The 15,574-nt window shown below is 44.8% G+C and overlaps 1 protein-coding gene across 2 annotated transcripts in view; it reads right to left on the bottom strand.

Annotated features, from left to right (window-relative positions):
* The window catches only part of EPS15 (epidermal growth factor receptor pathway substrate 15), a 1,698,287-nt gene that overhangs the window by 1,426,803 nt on the left and 255,910 nt on the right, over nucleotides 1–15,574 (bottom strand). For both annotated transcript variants that reach the window (XM_069642214.1, XM_069642213.1), the window contains exon 4: nucleotides 9,625–9,672. In XM_069642214.1, coding sequence (XP_069498315.1) covers nucleotides 9,625–9,672 — 48 coding nt within the window. The remainder of the gene's footprint in view (nucleotides 1–9,624; nucleotides 9,673–15,574) is intronic.

Here is a 15,574-nt window from a genome sequence, read left to right as displayed (position 1 = left end):
TGTACTGATGGCAGGAAAGCTTTCAGCGCTAGTCTGATCGCTCTCAGCTCTAATAGGTTGATATGTAGTCTGGACTCCGATGGAGTCCAACGACCGCTGATGGTCAAGTCGTTGGCATGGGCTCCCCACCCTGTGAGCGAGGCGTCTGTGACTAATGTTATCTCCGGCCATGGTTGCCAAAACAGTTCTCCTTTCAAGATGTTCTCTGAATAGGCCCACCACTGAAGGTCGTGGGCTACCTTGTCCGGAATCCGGAGGAGATTGTCCCTGAGAATTGTGACCACTGACTTATCAGTGCCCACTGAAGAGATCTCATTCTCAGGCGAGCCTCTGGCACAAGGAAGATGCAGGATGCCATGAGGCCTAGCAACCTCAAAAAGTGGAAGGCTGGGAGACGTTGGCCATTTTGAAACTTGGTGACCATCTGTAGAATATCTTGAGCCCTCACCTCTGGTGGCGAGGCTTTTCCTGGGGAAGTGTCCAGGACCGCTCCAATGAACTGGAGTCTCTGAGATGGTATCATCTGTGACTTCTTTAAATTGAGGGAGAAGCCCAGTCTGTGAAGGAAGAGGCAGACATAATCTAGCTGGGTCCGGGCCTGTTCGAAAGATACGGCCCTGATCAGCCAATCGTCCAGGTAGGGATAGACATGGATCCCTTCCCTCCTTAGACTCCCCGCCACTACGGATATCAGCTTGGTGAAGACCCTCGGGGCGGAGGTCAGCCCAAATGGCAGAACTCGAAATTGATAATGAGAGTTGCCAATTGCGAACCTCCGGTATTTCCTGTGCTTGAGATGGATTGGCATATGGAAATAAGCATCCTGAAGGTCCAGAGATACCAGCCAGTCCTGGAGCTGGAGGGCCTGAAGGATCTGAGAGAGAGTTACCATCTTGAACTTGTCCTTCCTGAGGAACTTGTTCAATTCTCGTAAGTCCAGGATGGGTCTCAGTCCTCAGTCCTTCTTTGGTATGAGAAAGTAGGGGGGAGTACCAGCCCTTGTTCCTGTCCGCTACAGGTATCGGTTCTATGGCACCTTTTTTCTAGCAGGTCCATAATTTCCTGCAAGAGGAGCGGATCTGGAACTTTTCAGGAGCTGTTCCCCGGTGGATGACTCTGAGGGATGTGTAGAAAGGGTAGGCAGTAACCTAGGCAACTGTCTCCAACGCCTAAGCATCTGACGTTATAGCCTGCCATTCCGTCAGATGGTGAGTTAACCTGCCCCCTACAGTTGTCTTGTGTGCAAAGGCCTCAGAGTGGTTTGGGTGCGGCTGATGCAGATGCCGAGGGTAAAGAGGCACCTGCTGCTGCTGCAGTTTTAGTACCTTTGATCCGTCCACCTCGGGTGGATCTTCTTTGGCCTCTTTGAGCCAGCTGTCCTCTGCCTTTTCTAAATGCGGAATAATAGCTAAAGGTCTTTCCTCTCCCAGAGGATCCTGAGGTGTGAAAAGGAATTTGGCGGATAGCAGCTCCTAAGGATTTTGCTGCTGCTTTAGAAGTCTAACTTTTCCAGACTGTCATCAGCCTTTTTTCAGAATAACGAAGAGCAGTCAAAGGGCATATTCAAAAGTCTGGCCTGTACATCTGGAGCAAAGCCAGACTTTCGCAACCACGCATGCCTGCGGATTGTTGTACTAGCCGCCATGGCCCTGCTGATACTGTCAGCGGAATCGATGCCAGTTTGAAGCGACTAGCACATGGCACCTTTGCCATCTTGAATGATGTTAAGGAAGGCTTCCTTCTCCTCTCCATCGGGTATGCAGTCAGCCGCTGATGAAGCACACTCCCATAATGTGTGACTGAACCTGGCGAGCGTACAGGTGGCGTTGATGGACTTCAACGCCATACTACAGGTAGAGAAGACTTTCTTTGCCATAGAGTCGTACCTCTTGTCATCCCTGTCCTGTGGGACAGTAGGCTAAGCAGTCCTACTACTGGATGAAGTTGCCGCTTGAACCACCAGGCTCTCTGGGGTCGGGTGTTTTGACAGGTATTCAGGGTCAGCAGCCGCTACCCTATACTTTGTCGACAGTCTTTTATTGACTGCTGGGATGACTTCGGGAGTCTCCCAATTGGAAGCAATTTTTCTTTGTAGGGCTGAATGGAAGGGGACCACCGGGTCCTCCTGTGGGCCTTTGTCCAATATATCCGTTAGATCATCCTGTTGGAAAACGGGTGAAGGCGCAGACCAACCCATAAACTCAATTATTCTTGCCATCAGGGTTCTATATGGTGTTTCTGCATGTTCTCCTGGGTCTGGCTTTACAAATTCCACTTCTGGCGAAGTGTCAAGTCCACTGGCCTCATGAAGTGAGTCCTGTAGTTCCTTCAGCCTCCTTTCTTCAGCGGTGAAATCCTCTGCAGCAGGCAGTGAGGATCTCTGTAAACCAAAAGTTTCTTGGTCAGAGTCTACTCTTTCTTCATAAATTGAAGAAAGACCATGAAATGGAGTAAAGCCCATCTCTACGGCTGAAGGAGCCAAACTCGTTCGTTATTGGACGAGAAAATGTCGAAGTCGTCGACGCCGATGTAACCGGCCTCGAAGGCGCCGAAAATGGCATCGAAAAAACTGGAAGGGGCCTCGAAGAATTCGAGAGGATCAGGATCCTACTCGAGGGCATCGACGACGGTCTCGGCGTCGTGCCGGAGGCCCTTGAAAACACCGTTGGCTGTGGAGCCTTGGTCCTCTCATCGGCGTCGAGTCGATCGATCGATGGATGCGTCGAGGAACCCTTCGACAACGGCGTTGATGGCGCCGACCCGTGCGTCGAGGGAATCTTCGAGGACGGCGTCGAAGGAACCCTCGACGACGGCGTCGAAGACGGTGCCTTCTTACCCGATGGCTCATGGCGCTCTCGGGTGGAATGTTTCGCCGGGTGCTGCGACTCGCAGCGTTTTGATTTTTCACCCAGGGTATCACCCTCAGCTGTCTTCGAGGGGGTCGAGGCCGTGTTCTCGAAGACGCTTAACATTTTCTTTCTGAATTCCTCCCACTCGGTTTGAGAACTGTGTTTGGTGGGACAGGAAACTCTTTCTGGGGACACCGAAGACGACGAGGAATGGGACCTTCGATGTCTCTTTTTTGAGTGTCTAGATATCGACGAATGGTGGGAGCTGCTTCGAGATCTAGAATGGGAGTGTTTGACGGCGAGTAGACGAATGCCTCGACTCGGCCGACGAAATCTTCAAGGAGGTTTTGGCCGACTTACCTCTCTCGAGCTTCCCCTTGCGCTCCTTCAGGGCTTTCGCCGTCATGGACATACAGTCCTCACACTCCGAACAATGGTGCTCGGACCCCAAGCACCATAAACAGACCCCGTGTGGATCCGTTATTGACATTTTTCTTACCGCAGTCTCGACATTTCTTGAAGCCGGATCGCGGCGTCGTCGGTTCTGATGAAGAAGCCATCGTGAACAATAAGGAATATTCGTCGAATTAGATTTAGATAAACTGACTGAACTGAGCAACGACGTTCCGAGGCCCCATAAAGCGCAGAAAAACAGAACTGAGCAACGGACGCAGCGCGTGTCTATTTATGGGCATGGTGACGTCGGCGCTGATACGGTGGCCGTCTAGGGACATCGACTCGGCGGACGTCGACGCGCAGCGCCCTCTACAGAGAAAACATTTCCGAGGCCAGCAAGCTGGAAACGTATATCAAAGATATGGAATACATCGGAGGACACAATCCCTTCGAAGTACAGGTTTCATGCAGACTAGTTGGAAGGCTACTGTACCGATCCCTGTATATAAGAAGGGTGCGCGAGACAACCCTCATTACAGACTCATTGGCTATGTCTGACACCTGTTCCAAAATATTTGCACAACTGCTCTTAAAGGAGGTGAATATATGGAATAAAAAAACATTATTTCCAAACAATCGTGTTTTCGGCAAGGTATGAGAACTTCACATAACGCATGGACATTAATGTACCCAATACGTGAGAATCTGAAAAGGGATGGCTCTTTTTTTATCCGTTTCATTGATTTTAAAGGAGCTTTTGATCGACAATTATTGTGGTCAAAGCTACAGGCATGGAAGCTAAATCCAATAATACTTTATTTCATTCAGGAATTTTATGCAGACACTGTTGCTCATATATGCTTGAATCAAGAGGGGACATTGAGTGATGTAATTGAGACGAATGTGGGATTAAAACAGGGTTGTTCACTAACAGAACCATGTATAATTTGTATGTATCCGATTTGTAACTGTAGAAACTTTCCACCGAAGATTCGTAATTAAAATCTTGCATGGCTCGCATATGCCGATAATACATTATTGATTGATAAAACTGCAATTGGACTGCAACGTAGCATGGATAATATTCAAGAACTAATAATCTCATTATCAATCATCGAAAACTAATATTATGGTGATAGGACCTAGAAAGAAAAGAACCAGTAATTTTACCTGGTCATTGCACAAGAGCAGGATTGATATTGTGCATTCCTATATATATTTAGGAATATGTGTACCGATACTATGAATGTAACACTTTGGAAGGGATACATACATTTAAATATTGAAAAGGTTTATGACAATGTTAAATTTTGTTAGAGCCAAAATTGGGTATTCCTTACAAGCATTAATCAAATTATATAGATCTGGTCTAATCTTGTCTGACGTATGGTTTGGAATTATTCACTGTGAGAGAAACAGTCTGGTTAAAAATAAATTGAAGGGAAAATATGGAGAAGAGCTTTGGGCTTGCACAATAATACTCCTGTTGAAGGTTTAAACTGTGAATTAGAATTGCTATCCCCATCTACGCAGAAGAGTGTGGTGATGGGGATTTCCTATGTTCGTATGATGAATAAAATTGATTAACATGACTGCATATTCTCTATCTTTAGAAATATGCTATGCAAGGGGTGTAATAATGGTGTACTTCAAGAATGGAGAAATGTATTTTCATTCTTTGATGAAATAGGATTCTGCTACGGAGATGAAACGCACGTGACAATGGAAATGCAAATTAAAAAAAGGTTAAGATTTGGGGTAGAAATTCTAAGGTGACCTATCTTGGAAAGTTTAAGAAATATGGAGACTATGTGAAATAGGCCTTTCCTGTTGAGTCTCCCTGCAATTATCTTTATAAACCATTATCATGTGAAAGCAAGACGTTTTATAATGTCCCCAAGATTGGAGTTACTGCCATCTTTTTCTATTATCGGAGCATGGCAAAATATATCTCATTCCCAAGATTGTGTAGGCTTTGCAGCTAGGAGATTGAAACTCCCAGGCATCTTTTGACCAAATGTGTAATTGAGGGAGATTCATAAAAAGGGTCACCGCAATCCAAGATGCAATATGGAAAATTATCACAGTGATCAAATCTAGAGTTTAATGTAGTGAGGGAATTGTAAGATTTTGAATTTTACAATTTATCATATGTGGTTGGAAAATGGAAAGCCTGGAATGTATTAGGGAATGGGAATGTGGTTAATGTTGCATGAGTGTTTTAACTTTATCACAGAACCTTGATTTCTATGATATTTATGGTTGTTTTCACGTGATTATATTTTTGGATCTCATTTGTATTTTCATGGTTATATGTTCAGATTTGTATAAGATCTGATTGTGTTAAAAGGATCAGCCATAATAACAAATGTTTTTAAAAAGAAAAGTGTTGTCCAAATCTTGGGTAAAAGTAATCCTCCTGCAAACATTTACAGATCAAGCCAAGACCCTGACAAAGACGTGTGATCGACCTTTGCAGCTGACCGGCATCAACTTCAGTGAAGTCTCGGAGAAGCCCCGCACATCTCGCTACCCTCAATAAGAAACAGTTTCAATACCTGCTTGAGGATCTGCCTTCTGAAGTATCCTTGGACCAACCAGTGGCCTGATCGGCTCTCTCCTATGCTCCCTTGTTGCAGCCATCACCCTTCCGAGTGCATGCTTGGAGCTTGGAGGATACACAGATCGTTGCCTTCTCCTGCATTTTCACCCTTCCATTCTCAATGGAAGCCGTGAAGAGCCCACCTCTGTTTGCCCATAGAAAATAGTTTGAGACCAGCTGCAGTTGCAATCAATCTTCTGAGCTCCCTGGAGGGGTCCTGTGGTTGCCTGCTGAACAGAAGTCTTCTTCATTTCTTCACAAGGGTGTTCACCTGGAAAGTGCCTGGAACCAAGATTCAAGCACTGCGACCGCTCTAAACTAAAACCTGTCTCCAAAATAGACCTCTGCACCCGCAAACCCTCGGCCCTCCCTCAACCAGACCAAGCACAGAAGAGCATACCCGCAACAGAATCTGGAACCTCAGCAGTGTTTTTTGGAAACATTGCATTAAGGGGTGGAAATTTAACAAACATGTTCCTTTCTGCCCCATCCTCCATAGGGTTGCATGGGTGTAAAGACCTATCCCCCATCTCTGCCTATCCTGACTCAGATTAGTGTGGGTCTAGTCAAGGATCCTCTCCTGGGCATACCTTGATGTAGTGGGATTAAGCAAGATACTTACCTGAACTTTCCTTAACTTCGTAGAACTCCAAATCGCAACCACAGGCAACATCCAATCATATGATAAACCTACCTGAAAAGCACATTCTGAAACTGATGACATTAGGGCACTAGGCCTCAATTCACCTCAGAGTTGGACATATTAAGTGATAGGAAATGTTTGTAGTCTTGCTCTAAAATGTTCCTACTGTGTTTTATGAAGACTCATGCTTTTCCATCTTTTCACAAGAGTGAATGTATGCATGTCTTCTGTAGTTCCTGTGTGACAATATTTTCCTAAAGGTTTCATTGTGTAATGTATATTGTAAAGGCTTAAGAAACCATTGTATATTTGTGTGCTTACCTGTCCAACTGAAATTATTGTAGTGCTTGGTGTGGACTCATTGTAGCCCTAGACCCCTCAGATACCCCTCTCAAGTCTAAGCCTTATTGCTCTACAACCTACCTTGATTGGGTTTGGCTAGACTTCAGTGTCTGAGTCCTTCCTGTTCACCATAATAGGTTGGCCTCTCGAAATCCACCCCCAGGGTTGATTTTCGAAATACATCTTAACAGGCATGTTGAAATAAATCCTGTCACCTATGAAGACAGAAGAATGTAATCTAAGATTGGAACGCATGTAAAGGGAATGGAAGCTCTTCCCCGACATCAATGAAAATTCAGATGAAAGGCCACCTCTCATAATGTTGACACTACAAAACAAAGATTCTTAAAGGTTACTGTGATCACCACCTTTTTCACTAGGAGATACACTAAACAACGCAGAACTCTAAAGTTCACATGTTGGAGTAATTTTTGCTTGCACATAACTTTGTTATATGTGAGGTAGCAGGTTTGTCATTCGCATGACCGCTACGTGGACCAGTTAATTATAACAAGGCAGTTTACCACAAAGATAGTTCATGAATAGGCAGCCGAATGGACTGTTCCTTCATACCCCCGCGTGGCTGGTGAGCAAGGCTCATGAGCACAAGGTGGCAAGGCTCTGTGAAGCTGTGCACAATGCCAGATTGTGCCATTTAATCAATAAATGTTATTTGGTATGGGCTGGTTTTGTGACCTTCAAAACAACAGAGCATACTGTTTTGTGAAAGATCTGGGAGAAATGTGTGTTTTCATGGGCACAATAGCTTGGTCACTCCTGCAGCGTGGCCAAGTTTCCCGACTTTCCCCTATATCTGAATTTGGTGCTCTTGTCTAGCTGTCATAAGCTGCAGAGAATAGGCCATAAAGAAACCAAAACAAACAAAACTGCCTGCGCCTGGATTTATCATTTGGAAAGAACTTAAGACATAGGGAAGGACACCATATTGATTAACAGCACAACAATCCAAGGTCTCCACTTCTGCTGGTGATGTTTTCAATTTATTTTCCCCAAGAGGAGGGGGACAGAAATACTAACTGTACATTTCCCCAACAGAGCACCTGCTGCACATGCTGGTCAATCAGGAAGATCTAGACCAAGAATAACCACACTAGCAAAACTAATGGATCAATGAATCAAACTTATCACATTGGATGTGATATATGAACATACATTTTAAAGACAACTGATGTTGACCACTGGTATGTCAGTTTGGATCTTTACTTGGAAACAAAAAAGCATGGGTCCTTTGCATGCACCTGGACTCTGCCGCCCACTTCTCTCCTGAGGCCATTAAGTGGTTAGAATCTTTCCTTAGCGAAAGAATAAAGAGCATTTTCCCCATCGGCCGCAGCTGACCCCACTCCCATATTGTGTGGCGTTCCCCAAGGCTCCTGTGTCTCGCCAACCCTATACCATATCTTCACCAAACCCTTGTTCGACAATTTGGACCTTCTAGGTATCACCTACACAAACTATGCAGATGATACACAGATTCACCTCCCACTTTCTGGGGATCATGGGAAAGACTTGGAGTTGGTGAACAGGGTATAGCTAGTCGTTCAAGCATGGATGGCCACCCATGGCTTGTGCTTGAACGACGACAAGACAGAGTTGATAATTTTGGGATCACACAAACATAAAAAAACTAGGCCAGGAATTCTCCGCCTTCAATATTGATGGAAATACTATTAGGGTCTCTAAGGAAGTAAAAACTCTTGGTTTCTACCTGGATTCCACACTATCATTTGATAAACAGCTTAAATCCCTGGCCTCCACCACAGCCTATACCTGCAAACTGATAAGAGCAGGTAAGCCTTTCCTTTCTAACAATAGCTGCATGATCCTGGCCAGAGCACTTATTCTCTCCAGGATTGACTACTGCAATGCCCTTTACAGTGGTGCTAATAAATCAACGATCCTGAAACTACAAACGCTCCAAAACAACGCATTGCGAGCAGCGCTAGGCATAAATAAAAGAGCACACATTTCCGCCATCAGACGCCAACACAACTGGCTATCCACAAACAACAAAATACAATTAAAAATAATTTCTTTGACACAAAGCTCTCAACAATGCCGCTCCTAGCTAACTCATGAACAAAATACACAAAAAAACCTCTATCAGACCATCCAGAGCTACCCAAAATGAACTGCCTAGTAGTACCTAGATTTAAACTAACCACGATTGGTGGCAATAGCTTCCCTGTGAAGGCTGCCAAAACTTGGAATCTACTACCAAACAATTTGAGAGCAGATCAACCTTACCCACTTTTTAGAAGGAATGTCATCCAACACTTTATCTCTAACGACCACTAGTCACCTACCCACTATATTCCTTAGGTACGACATCTGACACTGGTCCCTTTTCTTCTCTTGAATTTGACATGTTACCTGCACCTTTTTTATGCAATTCACTGACTTCTACGACTCCTGTCTTGTATAACTTGTATATTATCACTGTATCTTGTATAATTTGTATAATAGTACTGCATCTTGTATAATTTGTATAATAGTACTGTATCTTGTATAATTTGTAACTTTGTGAAGCCTCGCATTATCCGACCTGTGGCGCCCATCTACCCACGGGTCTGGAGCGCATTAGAAATAAAATAAATAAACATGGTTTCTTCATTAAAGTAGGTATTGAACAGTGGAATAAAAGAATACACATTGCACATGTAATACGGTTTTAAATGTTTAATCACAAGCATTTGCTTAGAGCACAGTTTTGGATATGTACACTGTAAAATTTAATGATTCCAACTCCCTAAATATACACTGAACCATACCTGTTTGTTGAGGTAGCCTTTTCCCTCTGTGTCAGCTAAATCCCAAACCTGAGCGGAAGAGAAAAGAAATATATATATTGTACATATCATTAGTACATTAATCTATAATATAAAATATTTCATTCGGGCAAGAAGAGATATGCAGCAAACTGAATGTAGCAAACCGGTGTCCTTTATGACTCGAAACTCTTAGCTTGGCAAAACTGCTTGTTTAAAACATGTGTCTCTTAACAGATATTTGATCCTCTCTGGAGGTGGCTTTAATAATTACCACTGAGTGGTAATTGTATCGTCTTTTAATAGCAAACATTCAAAGTTGGAAACCTGTGACAGTAAGAACTATATAAATAATTAAGGATTGAAATAAAGTTTCATATCAAACCATTGGCGGAATAGGTTAGGGAGAAGCACATTCACAAAGGGGTGCGGCTACATACACATAAGCTGGTTATATTACATGCAGACAACATGGTTTTGTATATAACTGATCCGGAGGAGAATTTGAGGCCACTTATGACAGCAATACAATAGTTTGTTAACGTATCAGGCCTTAAGATCAACACCAAGAAATTGGTTTTGTTTCCTCCGTGAATGAGTGGTGGCCTTCTCTGATGGGCTGGGGTTTCAGTGGCACATGACCAGCACAAGATATCTAGGAATTCAACTTGCCTGAGCTTCTGATGCCCTTTGGAAGGAGGACTACGGTAGGGTATTGGGGCAAGTGAGGGATGTGTGAACCGGTGGATGAGGTTCCGACTCTTCTTTTATGGCAGGATCTCACTTGTCAAAATGGTGCTACTAGCAAGGCTTTATATGTCTTCGTGAACGTTGCCCCAGTGGCACTGCATTCCCCATTTAATGAACTTAGAGCTCTTATCACTACATCCATTTGGGAGGGCAAACTACCACGAGTGAGCTGGGACAAGCTAATTGCACGATTGAATGTAGGGACTGCCATTCCCTGACCGAGTCCTATTAGCTAGCTGCCCAAGCACACTACCTACCCTATTGGTATACCCCCGTTCGATAGGTAACATGTTCAGGTTGCAAGAGCTCTGGCAGCGCCGTGGCTTCTGACAGTGGTGGTACTCACAAACCTCCTTGTACAGCTGGGATGAGCAATATGGTGCACTGTACATGTGAAGCTTGGCAGAGGTTGGGGAATGTCTCTTTATACTCCCCACTTCTTCCTATTATACATATACCAGCGGTTCAAATCACTGGAGAGAGAGCCTACATAAAATGTATGTAGAAACTGGAACCAAGTCGTTTCCAGGATTTGTTCCCTCACAGATGGTTCATTACATTGGAGGAGTTTAGGGGAACGGGGGGTGGGGAGCTCTTCTACATTAGATATCCTAGTCTATTTTCAGTTCCACTTCACCATTATAGAGGAAGGGGTGGGGAAACTAGTCTCTGCTCTATTTGCCAACATTTTAGAAAGTGGAATGAGATGGTCAGAGGCGAGGTGGGAGGAGACATTGCGCAATCCGATACCGGACATAGTCTGGCAATATTGTTGTAAACGGACAGAACATGTTGCCCTTAATAGTCGATACAAATGAATCCACTTCAAGTATTTACATGAAACCTATTACTCACCAGCGTCTCTTCACGGTTTCTTCCTGATAGGCAGGGTGGGTGTACAAGATGCCACCTTCTTACACATGGCACGTCAATGCCTGGGCATCAAGGTATTTCGGGCTGCTGTTTTTCAAATACTGGGGATACAATTTGGGAACGAATGGAGCCGACTCGCGCTGAGGGCATTACTGGGTTATACGAGGGAATAAACCATGGCACGCGAGACGCCTTGTGGTAAGTCCTTGCCAAAAGGCATGTGGCTATAACATGTTGCCACGTCTATGAGAAACTTGTGGATGCAAGATATAACATACTGTTATGTAATGGAGGTGATCTACAGGCTCAACGTACATGCCAGTGCGAGGCCAAAGAGATATATGGGGTCCATATAAAACACTACCTTATTACAAGATGGGTAAGCCCATCTTCACAATCTGCCACTGAATCAGACAATGTGTGAAATGTGTAATGCACTAATACTATATTATTGCAACGGCACAGCCCGCTGAGGGCCATGTATGCAGTCTATTTTGTTGTCTTTTAAAATAAATAGAATTTAAAATGAAAGGTTTCATGAGCAGAAGCTATAAAAACAGGTAGCGGCTATTGTTTTAAAAAAAGATTTCTCTTTTGGCAACTTCCCATCCATAATTCCTATTGACTCCCAATCGTTTTGATTTTTTTATCTTGTTGACCTTTGAGGGGAAGTAAGACTTCAGTTTCACTTCGCCTAACTTTTGCTCATTTGTTGTTAGTCATTCAGACTATCAGTACTTTTGCCTTTTTTTGTTGAAACTTGCACACAGCACCTTGCAGTGCAATGGGAATACTTTTGCATCATCCCTAGAATTGGGATACTTTTGGTATAGATTTTTGATTACTTTTATATGCCCCTATGGACAAGCTGGTGGCAGCAGATCCGTTTTTACCATGTTTTCATTCTTTCAAGTGTGCACATTCTGGTTTACCACGCATGTTTACTAAACGTGGCTAGTTCCCTAAAATGGCTGAGCCATGAGATTTAAATTTGTTCTTTTTGCACATTGTGTTTTGGCATTCTTCCTGCCTTTCCAGGTCAGGATTCCCATATAAAGTCATGCACTTGACTGTGAAGGCTGCTGCTTTCACGGGCTAGGGCTGATTTTGTGTTGGGTTTCCCCATCTGAAGGGCCTGACAGTCTATGTGTTTGGCATGAGAGAAATCAATAGTTGTCCCTGATTGGACAACTACTGGCTGTTTGGACAACTACTAGCTTTTTGAATGGTGCAGATCCTTACCATGGGTGGGCTTGGACTTGCTTCCAGGCTGGATTTTGGCTAAGAAGAGGACTCTGGCAGCAATTTCTTCAGATCAGCGCTGGAGCCAAGAATCCCTTGTAGACGAACAGCTGACGTAGATCCCAAGAAGATTCCTGAAGGCATGCCTGCGTCTGACCTGGTGAAGCCCTACTGGACTACCTGATCGGTGCCAAGGCCCTTGGAATAACCAGTGGGACCAACTTGTCTCGACGCCTTCTCATTGATCAAGCTATCCTGAGCCTTTGGAATTGTTCCTGGACCTCACGGTGGACTGACCAGCTCTCTGGTGGACTACCTTGTGTGAGGGGTCAGTAATGCGAGGCGGACAACTGCTTCTAGATTTCTTAAAATATGCCATTTTATTCAAGAAATTATATAAAGAAAATACCTTGCTTGCCCTCCTCTGCAGAGACATTCCCAACCTAGTCTAAAGGCTAAGGGAGCATTCTCTAAGGGACCAGTATCAAGCCTGGGAAAACTGGCCCTCACACTAAACAACAAATCTACAAAGAGAATTGAACAGATTCACAATATAATAAACACTAATAATACAATGTCTGAATGGCCGTCTCCTGTCCTGAGTAAGATCGATAAGAAAAGTCAAAGAAAAAGTTAATCAAACAATAATCCACTGGTAACAAATCTTTGTTCCTGCTTGAAAAGATCCCTTTCCAACTTCCGAAAAAGAAATAGCACCAATGGTAATTCTGGTTATGATAGATTGTCTCTTACTGCGGATAAATGGTCAAAGTTCAAAAGAAGGTGCAATATTCCCCATAGTCAACAATACACAAATCTTTAGGACTTCTTCAGTTACAACTTTACATTTGGTATATTTGGCAGGATGCTTTATCTGGGCTGCTGCTCCTATTTTTAACAACCACACTTCTACAGTTGGTACCATGAGAAATAGCCACCTTTGGCCAAGTATTATTACTACTGCTCAGTACGTTTAAAATGTTAGTCTGCTTTGACAAGACATTTCAACCTCTTCAGGAGGACACAATCCCCTCGAAGAACAAGTTACTCTCTTACCTGGTAACGTTCTTTCGATGGGATGGTCGGCCGACGTATTCCATATCTATGACAAGTAATCACCACAGCTGTGCTGCTTTGGAAATTTTCCGGCATCTGCGTCCTGCGTCGATGACGTCGATACGCCGTCCTCGAGGACCTCCTCCGACTGCCGATGTCACCAGATGTTATAAGTAGGACGCATGATGCCCGTAGCCTCAGTTGTAGTTTTTTCCTCAGAACGTGTGGCACCAATCTTCTGCCAGTATGACCACAAAAAGCCTTGCGGAAACGTAAGCTGCAATCGCATAAGAAATTCTGTAGCGGGGCAGGCAGGGAGGGAGCGATATGGAATACGTCGTCGGACCATCCCATCGAAAGAATGTTACCAGGTAAGAGAGTTACTTGTTCTTCGAGGGGATTGGGTCCTCCGACATATTTCATATCTATGATAGACTCCCAAAGCAGTACCAATGTAAGGAGGTGGGAAAATAATTTAGAATATACAAATTTAGAATGCCCAATCAAATTGCAGAGTAAAGGACCGACTTGCCAAAGGCCAGATCCTGCCCCCGGATACAATCGAGGGAGTAGTGACGTATAAAAGTATGGACCGAAATCCAGGTGGCTGCATCACAGATGTTACAAATAGGAACACCCCTCTGCAGGGCAGTAGAGGCAGCCATACGCTTGGTAGAAGGGGCCCGTAAGCCTACCGGCGGGTCCTTACCTGCCAAGCGGTAACATTTGGTAATGGCCAAGATGATCCATCGAGACAAAGTCTGCTTAGTAACAGCTTGTCCCAAACGCCTTCCAGCGTAACCAATAAAGAGTTGATCGTCCACTCTGACCCGGGACATGCGAGAAATATAAAAGCTTAAAGCTCTCCTAGGATCCAGCCTATGGAGCCTCTCCTCTTCCTTACCAGGATGCGGAGGAGGATAAAATGCCGGAAGAATAATCTTCTGGCCTAAATGAAATTCCGACACCACCTTCGGAAGAAAGGAAGGACGAACTCCAAGGACAACCCTGTCCTTATGAAACACAGTGAAGGGTGGCTTAACTGAGAGTGCCTGCAACTCACTCACTCTGCGAGCGGAAGTGACCTCAACTAAAAATACAGTTTTAAGGGTTCACAGTCTCAAAGGACAAGAGTGCAAAGGCTCAAAGGGAGAACCCATTAGAAACTTGAGAACAAGGTTCAGATTCCAACCGGGCACCTGGAAAGGTGACGGAGGGAACACATTAGTGAGCCCTTTCAGAAACTGAGAAATTAAAGGGATTTTAAAATAAGAACACTCCTCAGACGAGCGCTTAAATATAGACAGCGCCGCCAGGTAACCTTTAACTGTACCCACTTGCAGGCCCTTGTGGGCCATATAAAAGCAAAAAAGACAGAACGACAGGAATGTCACATGAAAAAGGATCTACATTCTGAACCCTGCACCAGTCGCAGATCTTTCTCCATCGGCACAGAGACTTTGTTGCCGGCCGTCTGGCCAAAAGCAACACCTCCATCACGTCTTCAGGGAGGTCCCAATCCTTATACCTCAACCTTTCAGAAGCCAAGCATGAAGGTTGAGGGATCTGACCTCTGGATGGAGAACCTGACCCCCCTCTCGTGAGAGCAGATCGTCTCGGTAGGGAAGACGACGTGGAGGAAAGATGGACAAGTCGAGAAGGTCCGGGTACCACGTCCTCCTGGCCCATGCCGGAGCAATGAGGATCATCCGGGAACCGAACCTCCATAACCTCCGCAGCACTTGCGGGATGACGGGGATTGGAGGAAACGCGTACAGCAGTGGGAATGAACACTCCACCACGAACGCGTCTCCTAAGGCTCCTCTTCGAAGAAATTCCCGCGAGCAGAACCTTTTGCACTTCCGGTTGACACTGGAGGCGAAGAGATCCACTTGAGGGGTCCCTCAAAGGGTGAAGCTCTCCAGGAGAATCTCCTGAGCCAGCTCCCACTCGTGAGAGATCGAGCTCTGCCTGCTCAGTGCGTCCGCCGTCTCGTTTTAGTCTCCGGCCAGATGAACTGCCGAGATCGAAA

This window comes from Ambystoma mexicanum, chromosome 1q (assembly GCF_040938575.1).
Source record: "Ambystoma mexicanum isolate Mex_15411 chromosome 1q, UKY_AmexF1_1, whole genome shotgun sequence".
NCBI lineage: Eukaryota > Metazoa > Chordata > Amphibia > Caudata > Ambystomatidae > Ambystoma > Ambystoma mexicanum.
This window is presented reverse-complemented; position numbering and strand designations above follow the sequence as displayed.